The 20,582-nt window shown below is 45.9% G+C and overlaps 1 protein-coding gene across 1 annotated transcript; it reads left to right on the top strand.

The window, feature by feature from the left end:
* Positions 1–1,259: 1,259 nt before the first annotated feature.
* Positions 1,260–10,050, top strand: cavin4a (caveolae associated protein 4a). The gene is made up of 2 exons (XM_083928521.1): positions 1,260–1,830; positions 9,192–10,050. The coding sequence occupies exons 1-2, from the start codon at positions 1,423–1,425 to the stop codon at positions 9,786–9,788; spliced, it is 1,005 nt and encodes a 334-aa protein (XP_083784647.1). The 5' UTR covers positions 1,260–1,422; the 3' UTR covers positions 9,789–10,050.
* Positions 10,051–20,582: the final 10,532 nt, after the last annotated feature.

Below are 20,582 nucleotides of genomic sequence, written 5' to 3' on the forward strand. Positions count from 1 at the left end.
TTCCAGATCTTTCCGTAGACCTCTGAGTTTTTGTGCGTCTTGTCGACTGTTTTTGAATCTTTTCATCGACCAAATCTGCAGTAAACACTCCACCTCCGCATCACACCAACGTGAACCTTTCACCGCCATTGTTTGAAATGTCCGCGCATGGTCCCTCCTTCTTTTCTCTACGTCCCAACAGGCGCACAGGAAATGACCTCAGAACCGCTGTAGGCCTCGTGCTCGTACACGTGCGCACGCTCCTAGACGTGGTACGGTTGCACTCACACTGGTCAAAGGAACCAGACTTTAGCCGTGAAACGTGCTGGGGCACGGTACGTAGGCACAGTGGGAGTGCGCCCTAATCCCTCTGGGGCCTGAAACGCGACGAGTGAACGGCCGTTTGAGAGGGCGTGCCCTGAAACTTTCCAAGTGGACATATTTGACCCTGATGGAAACACGCCTGGTGTGAGTGTTGAGCCGAGCACATCACCATCCTCATCATTCACAGGCGAACATGGAGCATGTTCACGACGGCGTGTGAAGGCCTGAACCCTGAGCCTCCTGTGGGACTGACCCGTCACTGCTTGGGGGGGGGCGACCAAAGCTAATCCGTGCAGAATTCAGAGGGGGGCAGCTGTAAGTGTTATTTTTAACACGTCCGTGTGTTTTTAGGGACAAGAAATAGATTTCAACACATTATTGTTCACAGGAGACGAAGCTCAGGACTTTGAGCTCAAGAACAATGTAGACGGTTCTCTAACGCTCGTGTTCAGAGGAATGTTTGTCACTTTGACGCTGCTCGTCTCTATAAAGAGCTTCAGATCTGCGTCTCGGTCGATGTGTGGACTCTGCCGCCCGGGGGAAAGAAAAAGGGCAGCGCTGCAAAGTTTAATCCCCCCGAAAACATTCCAGCGCTGTGTAATCAGACCAGACAACTGCGGCTCCTCTGCATCGGTCTCTGCAGAGCGGCTGAACGACCCCTAAGCTGCTGTTGATGAACATGTGCCGCAGCTGCTAACGCCGACATATGTGCAAATAACGGGCCGTTATGAATCAGTCCGCGTGGCTCTAACAGAGCAGAGCCGGACTCAGACGGGGGTTTCCATCATCCTCTGCTTTGCATCTTCCCAAAATGTCAGAGTGTCGACTTACAAAGAGTTCTTATTTTTAGCCGGGGGTTCGTGAGAGCATTGCCGCTCCCCTTGGCCTCGCTGAGGGCTGAAGTCAGGCTCCCTTTGGATCCTGAAGCCTTTTTTAAAAGGGGTAGGTGGAGTTTTCCGCTTCTCTGCTGTCCCCAGACCTGAGGTTGGGTCACAGTGGTTGGGTGTTGCCACTCTCCGGTCTCTCTGCTGGTAACCTCCTCTGGTCCCCCGTCCTCAAACTAAACCGCACAACTTTAGAGCCAGTTTCAAACTGATTGGACGCGACAGAACCCCTGCAATGGATCAGCACAAGTACCGTACGGCGGGCGTCCAGGAGAAACTGGAGATCGTCGGGGTGGAGGACGAGTCCGGGAACCCCATCAGCGCCCTGACCATCCTGTCTCTGCTGGAGCGCGTGGCCGGCATCATCGACAACGTCCAGTCCTGCCAGCAGCGCATGGAGGAGCGTCAGCTGGACCTGGAGAACAACATCAAAACCATCCAGGGCGACGTCCTGAAACTGGCCAAGGACCACACCGACACCAGCGGCACGGTGGAGAAGCTCCTGCAGAAGACCCGTAAGGTCAGCGCCAACGTCAAGGAGGTCCGGACGCGCGTCGAGAAGCAAAACACCCGCGTCAAGAAGGTGGAAACCACTCAGGATGAGCTGCTCACACGCAACAAGTTCCGCGTCGTCATCTACCAGGTGAGCGAGGCTTGAATCTAAGTGTTTTTGTGTGTTGGAAATGTCCTGTGGGTTTTATTTCTGGGTTTCTAACCTGCAGAGATTGAGCAGAAATGTAAATGTTGATAACTGAGAGTTCCCTTGAAGCAGTGAAACGACTTCATCAACCGGTCAATCAGCAATTCTTTCAGTCGGTCATCGAGTAAAAATGTGTGAGGTTCAGTGTCTGAAATGTGAGAAGACGCTGCTGCTGTGAACCGAAAATCTGTGGCTCAGCAGATTTTTGGACTTTTCTTTATTCAAAGAAGAAGGAAACACATTAAAGTGTAATTCCGGCATAAAATCATCCCATGGTGGCTAACAGCTGGACGTGGCTAACAGCTGGACGTGGCTAACAGCGATTAGCTCAGGGCAGCACGGTGAAGGCATTCAAAGGTCTTTTTTAACCACTAATGCTGCTGAAAATAACAGTAAACCTCTGCAGCAGCATGAGAAGAGTCCCTACACACACAACAAAGCACCAACGGGCTCCTTCCTTTGGGATTGACTCATAATAGAAATAATAATAACTTTATTTGTATAGCACCTTTTAAAAAAAGCAGTTTACAAGGAGCTTTGACAGAGCACATCAAAATACACACATATATATATATATAAACAGTATAAGCAAAAGTAATAATTGTGATAAAAGTGAAATCCAGGAGGCTACAACAGAACCATATTTACAGATCACTGTGTAGAAAGAAGGGGCAAAGGCAATGATTCTTATTAAGGAGCTCGCAAAGAAAGATCAAAAGATCCAAAGATCAAAAGACGACATCACAGGAAGGAGAGTCTATAAAAATGAGTTTGAAGAAGTGATTTGAAAGAGGACTCTGATTCAGCCTCATCTCCGCGGGCAGGTCGCTCCAAAGCCGAGGCGCTCTGATGGAGTCGGGGCGGTCACCTCCGGGTTTGAGCCTCGGCCTTGGAACAAGAGAGACGCGCCCGCCGATCTAAGGCTGCGAACAGGCTCCTACGGGGTCAACGTGTCTGAGACGGATTCTGGGCCCAGACCCTGACGAGCCTTAAACGTGATCAGTGAACTCTTAAAATCAATTCTTAAATGTACGAATGGGCTCCTTCCTTTGGGATTGACTTTGGTAATCCACTGTAATGGGCTTTACTATGAGAGGAGCTGGTACAGGGGCCAGTAGGTAAGTCTTTAAAACACTCTTTAATAAACTCTGGCTTCACTAACTACGCTGTTGCTGCTTTGTTGTGTGTGTAGGGACTCTTCTCATGCTGCTGCAGAGGTTTGCTGTTATTTTCAGCAGCATTAGTGGTTAAAAACGACCTTTGAATGCCTTCACCATGCTGCCCCGAGCTAATCACTGTTAGCCACGTCCGGCTGTTAGCATCTCTCCTGGATTTCTGCCTTAATATTTGTTACACAAAAAATGGATTATGTGATGAATGTAAGTGCTGATAAAGACCCTGGGCTGATTTAACGCTGTAATTACTCTTAAAGCAGACAGCTGCACTTGTGTCATTCAGTACAATAAGAGAACCACAAGATGATGATAATAAAGGAATAAAGCTTTCAAACGTCTTCAAAACTCAAGTAATAATCAGTCCGAGGCAGTCGACGGACTCCGCGGTCGATCAGCTGCACTCTGGATTATCAGATCCAGGTTTCCGTTACGAGGAACTGGAGCGTAATTAAGTTAAGTATGAAAAATAAAGTAGATTCATTCCCTCGGGCGGCTCAGACTGTGTGCCAGGCAGCGAGATCTTAACTGAAAGGAGCCCTGACTCAATTCATTAAGCGGTGGACGCGGTGAGACAGCGGGGATGTGAGGAAATGAAGGGTGCTTCAAGTTCACCGCGGAAGAGCCCTCGACTCTGAAACACTGGCAATTTATAGAAAAGCATCGTCATTATGTTGAGAGGGAACGCTCTCGACTAAAGTGCAAACAGCCCGAATCACGTCAGGTGAACTTCTGAAACACTTTCAAGTATCGCTGTTGTCTCTGAACGTGAAGGGGTGTGTTACCTTCACAGGGACGCAGCGTTCGCCCTGTGAAAGCGCAGAGGGAGCGAGGATACTTTGAGGCCCTCGTGTTGATCGAGGAGGCTGTCGTCGTTAAAGAGATGGACGGACTTTGTAATGGCATTAAATTGGAGCGCTGTGGGGTGTTCTGTGAGAGGAGCCGGTCGGACAGACAGCAAAACGACATTTCTGTGAACTGAGAGGATTTTTAACGCTGATCAAAGTGTGTGTGAGTCGCTGCGGGCCGTGTGAGAGCTGCTCCACCATGAAAAGAGACAGACATCAGAAACATTCAGAGTCTGGAGTTTGGACCACGACAGCACAATTAAAACACACTTTATGTTAGGGTGCTTGTCGTAAGATGAGTTAATATAGAGCTTTATAAGTCTTAGATGATGCTCATTGCTTATATGACCATATAAGTGTAAATAATATCATCGTGAATACATGGATTTTTGGATTAACTTGTTAACAGTAAACTGCTTTTTGCAGCGACAGAATCTGAAGCAGGATCGTTGCCTTATTAGAGTTAACACATTTATTTATTATGAACTTATTAACAGTTAAAGGTTGAATGTGTAGAATGATCAGAACAGCTCCATCAAGAGTCTCCAGATCGTCGTCCCAACAACAAAAAAGAAGTCCAGCCGTGAGGTTGCCAGGTTGGTCAGACCCGGCCCAGTAGCTCCAGGAGACCGCAGTCTGTTTGAGCCTGTTTGAACCCGTCCCCTCCAGAAAACCACAGCATCAAAACAAGGATTAGAGGAGTTTGACTGACATTTAGCGTTAGCCGTTAGCGTTAGCCGTTCCAGCTAAGTGCAGATGAAAGTGATGTTAGCATCCAGGAGCAGCGTAGCCATGTGGGCGTGCGTTTGAATGGCGTTCCTCTCCTTTCTCTCAGTCCATGGAGTGAATGCTCGGCCTATAGTGACTCTGGTTGTTGCCCGTCTCCGCTCACTCAGCTGCTGGGACAAAGAACGCCCCCTTCACTGAGGCTCCCAAGCAGCTGCAGGATTGGCTAACTCCATTTCACCCAGTGCCAGCCTACAGTAGCTGCACCCAACAACAGACAACACTGGCAACCAGCAACGCCCAACGCTATTGGCTGCTGCCATGGAAACACAACGGGACAGGAAGTCAGAAACCAGGATTAAATACTTTTTGAAGGAATATAAATCAATTCAAATCGACCAAATCAGCTCTGAATGTTCAGTGTTTGGGCTTTAAACACAAACTGTGCAGTTAATCTGTTAATTATGATAGAGATAGAAGGTAAAGGGGTTCAGTTCCACAGTGACAGAGAGATCATTACACTAGAATATTTACTATAGTTTATAGTTTTATGGCCTCCAGGCCGTGATGGGACTGTGATTAAAAGTTAAACAGTGGTCTTTACGCACTGTTCTGCAGGTTTACATGGAGGCGTCAGTGTCAGAGGGAGACCTCGTTAGCGTCCGGACTTCAGAATAGCAACCGCGCCGCTATGTGCTGCTAACAGCTGCTGTGGAGCCGTGACGGAGAGTCCTATTCTGGGAATCGGGCATTCGACCTCGCTGCCAGCAGGGCCACGCCATAAAGCGACATGTCTGAGTCAGACATGTCAGCCCCTCACACACCAGAGCGACCCGATCACATGCACTCAGCTCTGCGTCCAGGTGTGAGGACGGACGGAGATCCCAGCACTCACATCCTGTTTCAAAAGAGCTTAAAGACTTTTATTTTGAAGCAGCAAAATCAGGAAATACTGGTGTAACTCAGCGTTCCCACGCTCCCTGGAAAAACCTGGACTGTTCTGCAGATATTTATGATTTATGATCAGTATGGAAACATCCTAAAGACACTATTTTATTATTATACTGTTTGTTTGAGGAGCAGTGAGAGAGAGAAGAGACGGCTGAAAGGAAAATTCCCTTTAGCGTCACTGTAACTCGACTTTACTCATAAAGTGAAATGTGAGCGTCAGAGATGATTTCGTACTGGATCGCACAAAACCGGTCTGTCGTCAAGGCCGTAATATTTACGAACAAAGTTGAACAAAAGTCGTAGTATTCAAGACTAGAAGTCGTGATTATTTTATACTAAAAGTTGTTTTATTAAGAGAGCAAAAGTTTTAGTATTTCGAAAACAAAAGTCGTAGTATTTGGAGACCGAAAGTCGTAGTATTTGGAGAACAAAAGTCGTAATATTCGGGGACCAAAAGTCGTAGTATTTGGAGCCCAAAAGTCGCAGTATTTGGAGACCAAAAGTCGTAGTACTTGGAGACCAAAAGTCGTAATATTTGGAGACCAAAAGTCGTAGTATTCGGAGACCAAAAGTCGTAGTATTTGGAGCCCAAAAGTCGTAGCATTTGGAGACCAAAAGTCGTAGTATTTGGAGAACAAAAGTCGTAGTATTTGGAGCCCAAAAGTCGTAGTATTTGGAGACCGAAAGTCGTAGTCAAAAGTCGTAATGTTGGAGACCAAAAGTCGTGATATTTGGAGACCAAAAGTCGTAGTATTTGGAGACCAAAAGTCGTAGTATTTGGAGACCAAAAGTCGTTGTATTTGGAGACCAAAAGTCGTAATATTTGGAGACCAAAAGTCGTAGTATTTGGAGACCAAAAGTCGTAATATTTGGAGACCAAAAGTCGTAATGTTGGAGACCAAAAGTCGTAATATTTGGAGACCAAATGTCGTAGTATTTGGAGACCAAAAGTCGTAGTAATTGGAGACCAAAAGTCGCAATATTTGGAGACCAAATGTCGTAGTATTTGGAGACCAAAAGTCGTAGTAATTGGAGACCAGAAGTCGTAATATTTGGAGTCCAAATGTCGTAGTATTTGGAGAACAAAAGTCGTAATATTTGGAGAACAAAAGTCGTAGTATTTGGAGACCAAAAGTCGCAATATTTGGAGACCAAATGTCGTAGTATTTGGAGACCAAAAGTCGTAGTAATTGGAGACCAGAAGTCGTAATATTTGGAGACCAAATGTCGTAGTATTTGGAGACCAAAAGTCGTAGTAATTGGAGACCAGAAGTCGTAATATTTGGAGTCCAAAAGTCGTAGTAATTGGAGACCAAATGTCGTAGTATTTGGAGACCAAAAGTCGTAGTATTTAGAGACCAAAAGTCGTAATATTTGGAGACCAAAAGTCGGAATATTTGGAGACCAAAAGTCGTAGTATTTGGGGACCAAAAGTCGGAATATTTGGAGAACAAAAGTCGTAGTATTTGGAGACCAAAAGTCGTAATATTTGGAGACCAAAAGTCGTAGTACTTGGAGACCGAAAGTCGTAATATTCAGAGACCAAAAGTCGTAATATTTGGAGACCGAAAGTCGTAATATTTGGAGACCAAAAGTCGTAGTATTTTGAGACCAAAAGTCGTAGTATTTGGCGGCCAAAAGTCGTATTATTCGGAGATGAAAACTCGTAGTATTTGGAGACCAAAAGTCGTAATATTTGGAGACCAAAAGTCGTAGTATTTGGAGACCAAAAGTCGTAGTATTCAGAGACCAAAAGTCGTAATATTTGGAGACCAAATATCGTATATTTTTAATTCAATTAAAACAACAGTGAATAAATAAAAAGCTAATTACGACACAAATATAAATGTATTGTGCCTGTGTTTTTATTTTTATTGTTAGCATAAATATTTATAAATATCTCCGAGGCGGATTTTTTTCCAATCACGTGATGAAATGTGGCGTCCAGCTCCTCTGTGTCTCTTTGCAGCCTGCAGAGGAGACGGTCACAGGGTTGATTTCCTCCTGACGGATGTGCCGTCGGTTATTCTGAGGCCTCGCTTCGTCTCCTGATAAAGAGCCTCAGCCGGAGCCGTCTCACCAGGAAGCAACAGGCGCTCTGTTAGAGACGCCGGGCGCCGGCGGCTGAATGATGGCGGCCGGGGCGCTAATGAGAAAAAGATAAATGTGCTGGTGCACGCTCGGGGCCTCGCCTCCTCTGCCCCACGCTGGACGTCAGAGGACAGCGGCTCGTCCTGGGGCTCTAATGCCGCCTTAGTTTGGGATGTTTCTGCTGTGTGGCGATGAAAGACACGGTTATGAGTTCAACTTCCCACGGGCGTAAACATCAGAGGTCACCCAGAGGATTACATCACTTCCTGTGACTCTACGCGCTCCGCAAAGGGCGACAGTAGCTCAGTCCATAGTTGATGGGAACCGTGGGGTCGCCGGTTTGAGTCCCTGTGTGGACTATGAATGGAGTGTGGACTGGTGGCTGGAGAGGTGCCAGTTCATCTCCTGGGCACTGCAGAGGTGCTGTTGAGCAAGGCACCGAACCCCCAACTGCTCGGGGCGCCGACCCATTGGCATCCCCATCTCTCCATTACTGTGTGTGTGTGTGTGTGTGTGTGTGTGTGTGTGTGTGTGTGTGTGTGTGTGTGTGTGTGTGTGTGTGTGTGTGTCTCTCTCAGTGTGTGTGTGTGTGTGTGTGTGTGTGTGTGTGTGTGTGCGTGTGTGTGTGTGTGTGTGTGTGTGTGTGTGTGTGTGTGTGTGTGTGTGTGTGTGTGTGTGTGTGTGTGTCTTCCTCTTCCCCCACCTGAGGTTATTAATACTGGTTTTGACCCCCGTCCCCTGCTGGTGTAATGATTGTGTCGTTCAGCGTGTGGACGCGCTCTGATTAATGAGTGCGGTCGCTGCAGGACGCCGAGCTTTAATTAGGATTAATTAGCTTTCACATCCAAAGTCACCTGTCGGGCGCCGAGGGTGGAGCAGCTTGTTTGAGTCCAAACACCAGCGGACGAACGACACCCCGGCGTTTTTCATGAGGATTTGAAATGAAGAGTTATAAAGAGAGAAAGAGGGGAAAGACAAAACTAATTATGTGTTAATTATATTCATTAAATGTCTCAAAAACATCCGTTCATCGCATTATTTAGAACATTTTTACATCTGAAAAGATCTTTATTAGCACAGAAGACGTAACTTCCATGTAAATTGTACCGCGGAAGATACAAAAGGACTGAAAAACTACCAAAAATAACCTTAAAATTAACGAAACAATCAAAACCAAAGAACTAAAATGAACACACCAACTAAAAATGACCCAAAATGACTTTAAAGAGACACAAATGACCTCATGGAAAAGTAAAACATCTAAAAAAACAGATGCAAAATGACCAAAAACAGACAACAAGGATCGACTCTTTGAGCCTGTCGAAGTTGGGGGGTCTTGTTCCTCCGTAGACAGAGTCGGGGGGGCTCTTACACGTCTGTGCCCAGGGGCAAAATGTCAAATGTTTCTTGTGTGTTCACATGAATTCTTCCAGTCGGGACCTCATTTTTCTGATTATTCCAGCACCCCATGAATGCAGCATGAGGTAGATTCTAACAACCGTGTTCCTCTCCGCAGGGTGAGACCGAGATCCCATCAGTCGCTGTCACTAAGTCCCCCAAAGGATGCGGCCTGGACGGGCTGGAGATTGAGCCCGACTCCTACGACGTCCCCGTGGACCTCTCCTCCGACGAAGAGTACCTGAGCGTGGAGGAGGCCGACCCCTCGCGAGCCGCCCGCTTCAAGAAGTCGATGGCGAAGAGCTCAGAGACCTTGAAGGCCGCCTTCTCCAAGGAGAGCATGACCAAAACCAAAGACAACCTGGGCACCAAGTTCCACAACCTGGGAGAGAAGGTCATGCCGCACGAGCGGCGGGACAAGATGCACCAAGCCGGCGAGCGTCTGAAGCAGTCGGGCGAGCGTCTGAAGGAGAACATCGCCAAGAAAGCTCCGAACAAAGAGACCTTCCGCATCAAGCTGAAGAAGGAGAGGGCCGTCGCGGAGGGCCAGGAGGGCGCCGAGGCCGAGGTGGACGTCGACGCAAAGCTCCACATCGAGGCCCCGAGCGCGGACAAGCCGGTCGCCTACACCGAGGTCGCCATGGAAACCAAGAGGGAGGGGCCTGTGGAGGAAGTGGGCGCCACCCGGATAGGAGAAGAGGATTACGGGAAGTAGATCAGGTGTCCGATCAGACATGAAGAGAAGGCGGGACACTGGAGGGAAACTCGTAATGCCGAGGATTTAGAGAGAAGGTTTGTGATTGGTCGACATCGATGACGGACATTTAAATTAAATTAAATTAAGTTAAATTAACTTAAAACGGAAGAAGTTCTCGATGGGTATCGGCGCTGACACCAGACACTCTTTACTTTTGTGTTTGAGTCCAGGAAAGTTTCTCTGTCGGATGTTTTTCAACAATTACATCACTGAAACAACGTGAACGTGAATGTGAATTTCTTTATTTCTACGGAAAAAATCAGGTTTTAAGATTAATTTGACTAATTTGTGAGTTAAATCTGAGAGATGTGCGATTGTCGAGGAGAAGGAAATGAAACGGTAGACGAAAGATGCTGAATGTCGATCTGAAGCTGGTGTGTTGGTCTTTTATCTGGATGCACATATAATGTTGTACATACTTCCAAAACTGGGGAGGTGAAATGTGGCGGGTGCAGAACTCAGCTGGTCTCTGAGACGCCTGCTGACCATCGGACGGGTTTCTGTATGAAATAGAACAAGAAGCAGATTCAGCGATAGCTTCCATAGACGTTAAAGCTGCACCAGGCAAAGAGAGGGAACGTTAGGACTTCATTACCCAGAGTTCATTGCATGTAGTAACCAAGTTAGCATCAAATCAGCGCAGTTCCCATAACGATGAGGGTGTCGTCGGCCAAAAGTGAGAGCTGCTCCAGACGTGAGTTCACAAAACCAATTATTAATATTTATTACTGAAATAACGTCCAGAGCAAAGAAGGAAATCAGGTGACGTAGAATCAGAGCGTGCAAATCCCCGTAGGGAGGAGGGTCGGGGTCGTGGACGGGTCCAAAACCCAGGACTCTGACCTGGAGGACCGGTGTTCAAGTCCTGGAAGAACTGAGACAAACCACCTTTATCTGATCTGAACCAAGTTAGAGACTAAACTTAGCCTTCACTTAACCGTCACCTTTAGAGACTAAACTTAACCTTCATCTTTAGAGACTACACTTAACCGTCACCTTTAGAGACTAAACTTAGCCGTCACCTTTAGAGACTACACTTAACCATCACCTTTAGAGACTAAACTTAACAGTCACCTTTAGAGACTAAACTTAACCGTCACCTTTACAGACTAAACTTAACCATCACCTTTAGAGACTAAACTTAACCGTCACCTTTAGAGACTAAACTTAACCGTCACCTTTAGAGACTAAACTTAACCGTCTCCTTTAGAGACTAAACTTAACCGTCTCCTTTAGTCGTCTAAACTTAACCGTCTCCTTTAGTCGTCTAAACTTAACCGTCGCACACGCCACAGATCCCCCCTCAATCATGTTACAATATCACAGACACAAGCCTCAAGCTAGCACACGTAGCGTTAGCTCCATGCTGTTTATTGATGAGAGAAGACACGAACGTGTTCACAGGAATCTGGTGCACGTGCACTGACGAGCACACAATGGGAGGGAGGGGCGGAGCTTGTGGTAGAGGGGGAGGGGCGTGAGAGTTGTAAACCTGCCCAACAAAAATCCACCCTGACAGATTTAGTATCTTTGGAAACAGTTTAATCTCCATCTGAATAAAGTTTTGAGGGTTTGACGAAACAAATCTTCGTCCAGTGCAGCTTTAAGTTTGACTTTGCATGAACTTTACAGCGACACAACCCCTGATAACGAGTGACGCGGAGCTTCTGACTTTAGCGTGAGTGGATTGAAGTCGGCGTCGGCGGCTTCTAAGCTTTTTGAGCACTGCTGAATTTCGCTGTATGAATGTTTTAATCGCTTTGCTGTTTTATATTTGTAGTTTCCCATAAAGTCGTGATTAGCGAGCTCGCAGCTTTCATCGGGATGGTTTCAGGATTTAACGTTGTGCTACTAGCGCAGCGTCTTATTCTGAAAGTCACTTCCTGTATAGCTTTAACCTTCTGTTGCTGTATTCATGTGATTTGATTGAGAGTTTGTTTGGTTTGAACGTTTTGATCAAGGTTTCATTTCATTTGCGTATATCGTTTATTTTTCATGTTTGATTACAGCTCAGTTTCCATTTTGTGTGTTTTTTGTCATTTTTACAAACATCTCGATCCAGTTTTGACGCTTTACGGCGAGAAACAGCTGATTTTGGACCTGTGTGGTTGTTTCGGCCTGTTCTGTGTCAGCGGCACCAGACATTCATCCTGTTTTTGTATAAATAAAGTTTCATGAAACCTTAAAACCGAAAAAGGCAACAACTGTTGTTGGAGTTTTATTTAGACTAATAGGTTCAGATGAACATTTATTTATTACATCCCACTGTTTACACAAAACAACTGGTGTAATGTCTCTTCCCTTTCTGATCATAAGCTTGGTTGAAGCAAAAATTGGGGGCTCGTCCAGGGTTAAATCACCTGAAAACGAAAAAAAGGTAACCACTGTTGTTGGTGTTCTAATTTAGACTAAAATGGTTCATATGAACATTTATTTATTACATCCCCATGTTTACAAAAAAAACTGGTTTTATGTTGCTTCCCATTCCCCTCATGAGCTTGGTTGTAACATAATTGGGGGCTCGTCCAGGGTTAAATCGGCTCAGAACAAAAAAAAAAGGGGTTTTATTTAGACTAAAATGGTTTGTATGGACATTTATTTATTACATCCCCCTGTTTACAAAAACAACTGGTTTTATGTCTCTTCCCTTTCCCCTCATGAGCTTAGTTGTAACAAAATTGGGGGCTCGTCCAGGATTGAATCGCCTGAAAATGGAAAAAAGGGTTTTCATTTGGACTAGAATGGTTCGAACTGACATTTATTTATTACGTCCCCGTTTACAAAAAACAACTGGTTTTATGTTGCTTCCCTTTCCCTCCATAAGCTTGGTTGTAACAAAATTGGGGGCTCGTCCAGGATTAAATCGCCTGAAAACGAAAAAAGGGTAACCACTGTTGTTGGTGTTTTTATTTAGACTAAAATGGTTTCAATTAACATTTATTTATTACATCCCCCTGTTTACACAAAAACAACTGGTTTTATGTTGCTTCCCTTTCCTCTCATGAGCTTGGTTGTAACATAATTGGGGGCTCGTCCAGGATTGAATCGCCTGAAAATGGAAAAAAGGGTTTTCATTTGGACTAGAATGGTTCGAACTGACATTTATTTATTACGTCCCCGTTTACAAAAAACAACTGGTTTTATGTTGCTTCCCTTTCCCTCCATAAGCTTGGTTGTAACAAAATTGGGGGCTCGTCCAGGGTTAAATCGCCTGAAAACGAAAAAAGGTAACCACTGTTGTTGGTGTTTTTATTTAGACTAAAATGGTTTCAATTAACATTTATTTATTACATCCCCCTGTTTACAAAAACAACTGGTTTTATGTTGCTTCCCTTTCCCCTCATTAGCTTGTTTGTACCAAACATTGGGGGCTCGTCCAGGGTTTAATCGCCTAAAAGAAGGAAAAAAGGGTTTTTATTTGGACTAAAATGGTTCATATGAACTTTTATTTATTACATCCCCATATTTACAAAAAACAACTGGTTTTATGTTGCTTCCCTTTCCCCTCATAAGCTTGGTTGTAAAAAAAATTGGGGGCTCGTCCAGGGTTAAATCGCCTGAAACCAAAAAAAAGGGTAACCACTGTTGTTGGAGTTTTAATTTAGTCTAAAATGGTTTCGATTAACATTTATTTATTACATCCCACTGTTTACAAAAAACAACTGGTTTTATGTCTCTTCCCTTTGCCCTCATGAGCTTGGTTATAACAAAAATGGGGGCTCGTCCAAGGTTAAATCGCCTTAAAATGAAAAAAGGGTTTTAATTTAGACTAAAATGGTTCGTATGGACATTTATTTGTTACGTCCCTCGTGAAAAGGAGCAATGAGACATGTATGACGACACCGCGGACACCTGCAGGACTTAAATCCTCTGTTTATTTGTATATAATTGTAATTATAATTATTATAATGAGGGTTTCCATCATTTATCCCTGCTTATCTTTTCACAGATGTCTGGTTTTATCCCTCACATCTCAAACCTGAGGCTCAGCTCATCTCTCCTCTCTGTCGCTGTCTCCCGCTGATCTCATTCATCTGCGGCTCAAATTAAATCACTAACTCGATGTTGGCTCGGGCAAAACGCGATCACTCAACTGAGTCAGCAGAGTCTCATATTCACTTCTCCGCCGGCGTCTAAATGAAATGCCAATCATTTGTGCTCCCGAGGGAGTTTACGGTGCAGCTCGTCTTCTGTGTGGCCGCGGATCTCAGCAGCAGTTTGTCAAGTGTGAATTTATCGGCCCTAAAACAAACAGTGGGACTCGTATTTCCTCAAAGAGTCCAATCAAACCGGCCACCTGCACACAAACCCTGTGAGGATGAGGGACGATAAAGACGCTCTGTGGTCCCACTGGAATATCACACTCACACCAATCTATCTGCAGTCCAGAGCTTTATTCTGAAAGGACACCTACATAACTAACAGGAAGTACTCTGATTAGCTGTGCGCCCAAACTGTATATTTGTTTACCCCGAACATATTTCTGCCCAACACACAATCTGACAGGGTTTCATTTAAATAAATGTCTGTTTAAGCTGAAATAGGAAACTTTCTTTTGTCACGTTTGCTCATTATATTCTGACAGATCATCAAAATCACAATTCTCTGCTCCTCATCCCGACTCATCGTCACGCACCGGCGTTTTGTCAGGAACGTTTGGCGTCACTTCTTGATGCTCGGGGCCAACCAGAGGAATAAATTTGTACTGCCAAAACATGTGCTCTAGTGCCCTCTAGGAGCCTAAACGTGTGCTAAAGTGTCCTCTAGGAGCCAAAACGTGTGTTAAAGTGTCCTCTAGGAGCATAAACGTGTGCTAAAGTGTCCTCTAGGAGCCAAAACGTGTGTTAAAGTGTCCTCTAGGAGCATAAACGTGTGTTAAAGTGAACTCTAGGAGCATAAACGTGTGCTAAAGTGTAGGAGCATAAACGTGTGCTAAAGTGCCCTCTAGGAGTCAAAACGTGTGTTAAAGTGTCCTCTAGGAGCCTAAACGTGTGTTAAAGTGTCCTCTAGGAGCATAAACGTGTGCTAAAGTGTCCTCTAGGAGCCAAAACATGTGCTAAAGTGTCCTCTAGGAGCCTTAACGTGTGTTAAAGTGTCCTCTAGGAGCCTTAACGTGTGCTAGAGTGTCCTCCAGGAGCATAAACGTGTGTTAAAGTGTCCTCTAGGAGCCTAAACGTGTGTTAAAGTGTCCTCTAGGAGCCTAAACGTGTGCTAAAGTGTCCTCTAGGAGCATAAACATGTGTTTAAGTGTCCTCTAGGAGCATAAACGTGTGTTAAAGTGCCCTCTAGGAGCATAAACATGTGTTTAAGTGTCCTCTAGGAACATAAACGTGTGCTAAAGTGTCCTCTAGGAGCATAAACATGTGTTAAAGTGTCCTCTAGGAACATAAACGTGTGTTAAAGTGTCCTCTAGGAGCATAAACGTGTGTTAAAGTGTCCTCTAGGTGCCAAAACATGTGCTAAAGTGTCATCAGGAGCCTTAACGTGTGTTAAAGTGTCCTCTAGGAGCCTAAACGTGTGTTAAAGTGTCTTCTAGGAGCATAAACGTGTGTTAAAGTGTCCTCTAGGAGCATAAACGTGTGTTAATGTGTCCTCTAGGAGCATAAACGTGTGCTAAAGTGTCCTCTAGGAGCACAAACGTGTGCTAAAGTGTCCTCTAGGAGCACAAACGTGTGCTAAAGTGTTCTCTAGGAGCCCTAACGTGTGCTAAAGTGTCCTCTAGGAGCATAAACGTGTTAAAGTGTCCTCTAGGAGCATAAACGTGTGCTAAAGTGTTCTCTAGGGGCCTTAACGTGTGTTAAAGTGTCCTCTAGGAGCATAAACGTGTGTTAAAGTGTCCTCTAGGAGCATAAACGTGTGTTAAAGTGTCCTCTAGGAGCATAAACGTGTGTTAAAGTGTCCTCTAGGAGCCAAAGCGTGTGCTAAAGTGTCCTCTAGGAGCCAGTCAGTGTTGAGGACGCTCTAGTTGTGCCCATATTCGCCCCTGCCCTTCAAAAAGTCTGTGCAAGCCCCTGAATATGTAGGACCAGTGAATGGGAGCACGTGCGTGCAGCGTCGGTGTGCAGAGAGAAAGCAGCCTGTGACCCAGAGAGCGTCGGGTCCTGCAGCTCCGTCTGACCCGTCTTTAAGGTTTGGATCTGGAAGTTTCTGCAGGTTCGTCAGCTGCTGCGTCTAATTTCAGCGCTGCTGCTTTTTATAACCGTGACAAACTCAGGAAAGATGACACCGCTGCCATCTGCACCTCCCCCCCCGCACACGGGCACCTGTGCTTCACCGTTAACAGGTTGTCACGGCAACTGTACCCATCAGCGCCTCAGAGAAGTGGAGCCAGAAAAAAACAGGAATGTTAATTCATTAATTTGTGCTCGTTCAGGCAGATCGGTGATTGTGAGTGTTGCTCTGCAGCGTCTCTGCTCCTGCGCGGCTCCACCGACGCCAGGAACCATCGTTTTGATTTATTTCACACAGAGAGCGAGAAAAAGAGATAGAGACGCCGCGCTGGAGTGATTGCGTCCAGCTCCATCTGTTTGTTATGCATTAGCTGAGCGCAAATGAGCTCTTATAGCAATCTGGTGGAGAGGAACGGCCTCGGGCGATTCCAGCGCGGAGAAGGAAGAGAGGCTCCGCGGCTCCATTAAGACATGTTCATCTTCTCCGTCAGAGCGAACACTTCCTCTTACTCGTCTTCTTCTTCTTCTTCTTCTTCTTCTTCTTCTTCTTCTTCCTCGTCTTCTTCTTCCTCGTCTTCTTCTTCTTCTTCTTCTTCTTCTTCTTCTTCTTCTTCCTCGTCTTCTTCTTCTTCTTCTTCTTCTTCTACTTCTCCTTCTTCTTCTTCTTCTTCTTCTTCTTCTTCTTCCTCGTCTTCTTCCTCGTCTTCTTCCTCGTCTTCTTCCTCGTCTTCTTCCTCTTCTTCTTCCTCTTCTTCTTCTTCTTCTTCTCCTTCTTCTTCTTCTTCTTCTCCTTCTTCTTCTCCTCCTGAGCAGGAAGCGCTTAAATAACCTGCGGATGCTTCCAGAGTGACTTGTCAGAAGTGAGCGCAAAAGCAATAACCAGGAAGTGTCTGAGCAAAGAGTAAAGAGTCCCCAACGGCCGCTGAACGCAGACAAACGAGTGACGAGTTACGAGTGACGAGTGTCTCTCTCTCTCTCTGAGGCCAGGAAACAATGTGACGTCTGTTAGAAAAACAGGAACTATCATCTGAATACATGGGTCAGATGTATATATTTGTAAATGTATGTATTTAGTTTGGCGTGTTTGGTTTCATCTCCTGCGCTCAGGCTAGCAGGAAAGACTCCGCGGGGGTCAAACGTATGGACTTTTATGATGTCAAAGGAAAATCTTAAAAGTAAAAAGTTGCTACAACGTAACCCGTGTTTCCTTTTTTCTGTATTTTCTGTTTTACACAAAGTCGATCAAGCAACTCTCATGCTCACGTTCAATATCGTACCGAGTGTTTCGTTGTCTTTAGAGATCAGGGTTTCTGGTTCAAACCGGATTCGTAGCCAGGATGCTAACGATATGAACAAGGAACTGCTGGATCCAGGGGCCGGAGAGTCAGCCCGACCAACTCCATCCACTTGTTTCCTGTGTTAGCGTTAGCTCTGTGGAAAACAGGAAGAGATCCATGTCTGGTCGTCTTTCCAACAACCATCCTCAGGAACACAAGGAGGATGGAAAACTATCTGTTGGCACTTTAGTTGGAGTGAATTTGCTGCACTGAACTTTTCTACTTGTCTTGATTCGTCACCTGAAAAAGTTTCGGTTAGAAACCAGGAAATGTCTTCTTGGATATGTTCTGTGTGAAGCCGAGAGCGCAGCGTGTAGAGGCTGTCCGCCGTGACAGCTACAACACCACAGAAGAAGAGCTGTCAGCCGACAAAAGAAGAAGAAGTCAAAGAACAGAAGGAAGAGTTTGAAAAACATGCTGCGTTTCTGCCGCGTCAGCACTGTCGACAGGAAGTTACATTTATATAGAAACAGAAGACCAACGTCACATTACGTATTCTGTTTAAGAGCGTGACACACTGCAGTGGACTGATTTAACACTGTCACACTAAAAAACAGATCCAGCATCACCAGAAACACCCTCTTATCTTCTCTCCCCTTCGTCGTAGGAAGTGGAGCCGCGTCATCCGTCTTTAATTCAGCGTGTTTATTGAACACGTTCGTAGCAAGTCCTACGTAAAGTTATGCACAGACATTCGTAGAAATTCAAACGTAAAAACACTCTGAGGGACAGGAAGTGCAAAGACATGAAACAGGAACGCACAAAAGACAACATTATGTGACTGATGAAGCCAATAAAAGGTGACGATTACGGTTAGGCATGAAAACACCGGAGCGTACCCGTGTTCGCCACTTTGTTTTTGACCGGGGAACAAAGGACCCTGTTCTTATTCTTAGACCCTGACAGTAGGGTCTACATCGGAGGCAGAGGCTTATGCGACCGGGCAACTTTGGGATGACCCCAAATGTCCACGCAGAGAATTAAGGCGCCCTCCCACTGTTCCTCCGTCCCGTGCCCCGTGCTTTAGGGTCCTTGTCCCCCCCTCCAGGCCCGTTTGTACTCACTCTACCTGGGCCTCGGAGAATGCTTCTTGCTGCCTATACGTCATCACGCCGTAACACGTCACACGCATTGATGACGTCATGGCGATGCGTGGCTTTGTTTCCAGATCTTTCCGTAGACCTCGGAGTTTTTGTGCGTCTTGTCGACTGTTTTTGAATCTTTTCATCGACCAAATCTGCAGTAAACACTCCACCTCCGCATCACACCAACGTGAACCTTTCGCCGCCATTGTTTTAAATGTCCGTGCATGGCCCCTCCTTCTTTTTTCTACGTCCCAACAGGCGCACAGGAAATGACCTCAGAACCGCCGTAGGCCTCGTGCTCGTACACGTGCGCACGCTCGTGCTCGTACACGTGCAAACGTGCTTTACTAAAGCCCACCTCTCCCAAACGGGCCGTGGACGGCAAGCGTGCCGCTCCTAGACGTGGTACGGTTGCACTCACACTGGTCAAAGGAACCAGACTTTAGCAGTGAAACCTGCTTTGGCACGGGACGGAGGCACAGTGGGAGTGCGCCCTTAGACTGAAAGAAGTTGGCCGATATTCAAAAGGGTGTTGAACAGCTGGTCAGTGGTGAGCACATAACAAAGAAGGAATTATATTTGTTACAAAACGCTGACGTCAACGTTGCTTTTGCATGATTAGAAAAGTTCATGTGAAGAACCTGAGCTCCTCGGAGCTGCAGCGTCACTGATGACTCTCTGCTGAAGACACCTTTCACTGTACACAGCTGTCATTTCATGTAGTTTAACAGACAACAGAAGGTTTATCTAAAATATGCACGAGAGATCAGACGAACTCTGTGTGGACACGAGACATTTATCCTCATTACCTGGAGAAACACATCCACTCCCACGCGGTCGTTTGACGCTGCAGAGGAGTGGAACCGTCACCTTCCACCTCGTTTAGGGAACATCCGGTGAAGTAAAGACTCTGACGTTGCAGTTATTTTGGAGCAAAATAGCATAAATAGCCTTTTTGAATGACGCCCAGTGGGTTGATAAGCTTCCTGCTAGCCCTGAGGCGAGGCCCCCTGGCAGCCGGCACTCATTACCGCCTGGCTCAGGTTAAGCCGTGGATCCACCTCTGCCTCTCCTCCCAATTACCTCTCCATCCCACACAAGCCAAGAGAAGGAGGCCAGGCCACGGGCTGACACGCCGTCTGGCTGCACTGAGCCGGTAATCACACCGCAGAGACAGAGGGAGACAGCGTTCCTTCCTCCGCAGGTTGTGTAAAGACTCGCTGGGGTCTGGGTTTGATTTGTAGGCGTCTGGAGGAGATTCATTAACAGCTGCTGCAGCACGCACTCGCCAAGGTGAAGGTTTTTATATTAACGATGAATCAGATGAGTCGCTGTGGTGTCAGAGGCAGGTCTGAGCCCATGTGGAGGGTATCCGTGCCAGATCCTCTCTGTAATGACTAATGTACATCCACCAACCTTCATTCATCTTTGAATATATTTGTCTTTATTTGTATCAATGCTTTGGTTCATTCATTTTTACTGTACACACAGCATCAGGACGGTAAACAGACGCAGTCCCCTTAATGTCTGGATGTCCAGCACCTCCGTGATGTGTTTGTGTGATTGGTTTCACGGCTTGATGTGGATCGTACCTCTGTTCCCTGCTTTGTGTGTGACCGGGGATCATCTGACCTTTATTTTGCAAAAAGGGTCCGATGTTCCCCGGTCTGTTATTCTTTCCATAGGCCGATGTAGACCCTAACCCTACCCCCTGACCCTAACCCTACCCCCTGACCCTAACCCTGCCCCCTGACCCTAACCCTACCCCCTGACCCTGACCCTGACCCTGACTGTAACCTCTAACCCCAACAAAAGCTGAATTAAATCAACAGAGGTCGAGGCTTAAATGCGACTGGAGAACAAAGGGATGACCCCCACTAGATGCTAGTTAATGCCTGCTAGGCTAGGCTACTTCTCAACTCAGTTACGTAGTGTATCGACACGTTTTACTGTGAGAAAACACTTTTAGATACAATATAAACCCAAAACTATACAATCAGAACATGTTCCAGCAGGAATGTGATCTGAAATGAGGCGATTTTACAGACACTGCTACATGTTAGCTTGCAACATGCTAACGTTTTTGGTTTAAAAGACTTTATTGGTGATTTTTGATGGTAGAAATTGCTGCTATAACGTTACTCAACAGTCATTCACTGC

The sequence above is a fragment of the Echiichthys vipera genome (assembly GCF_963691815.1).
Source record: "Echiichthys vipera genome assembly, chromosome: 15".
Lineage (NCBI taxonomy): Eukaryota > Metazoa > Chordata > Actinopteri > Perciformes > Trachinidae > Echiichthys > Echiichthys vipera.

What these genes read in the sequence shown, in the direction of transcription:
- cavin4a (XM_083928521.1), top strand. Translation starts at nt 1,423, where the DNA reads ATGGATCAGCACAAGTACCGTACGGCGGGCGTCCAGGAGAAACTGGAG. An exon ending in TCCGCGTCGTCATCTACCAG is followed by an intron (nt 1,831 to 9,191) that starts GTGAGCGAGGCT and finishes TCCTCTCCGCAG; the next exon opens with GGTGAGACCGAGATCCCATC.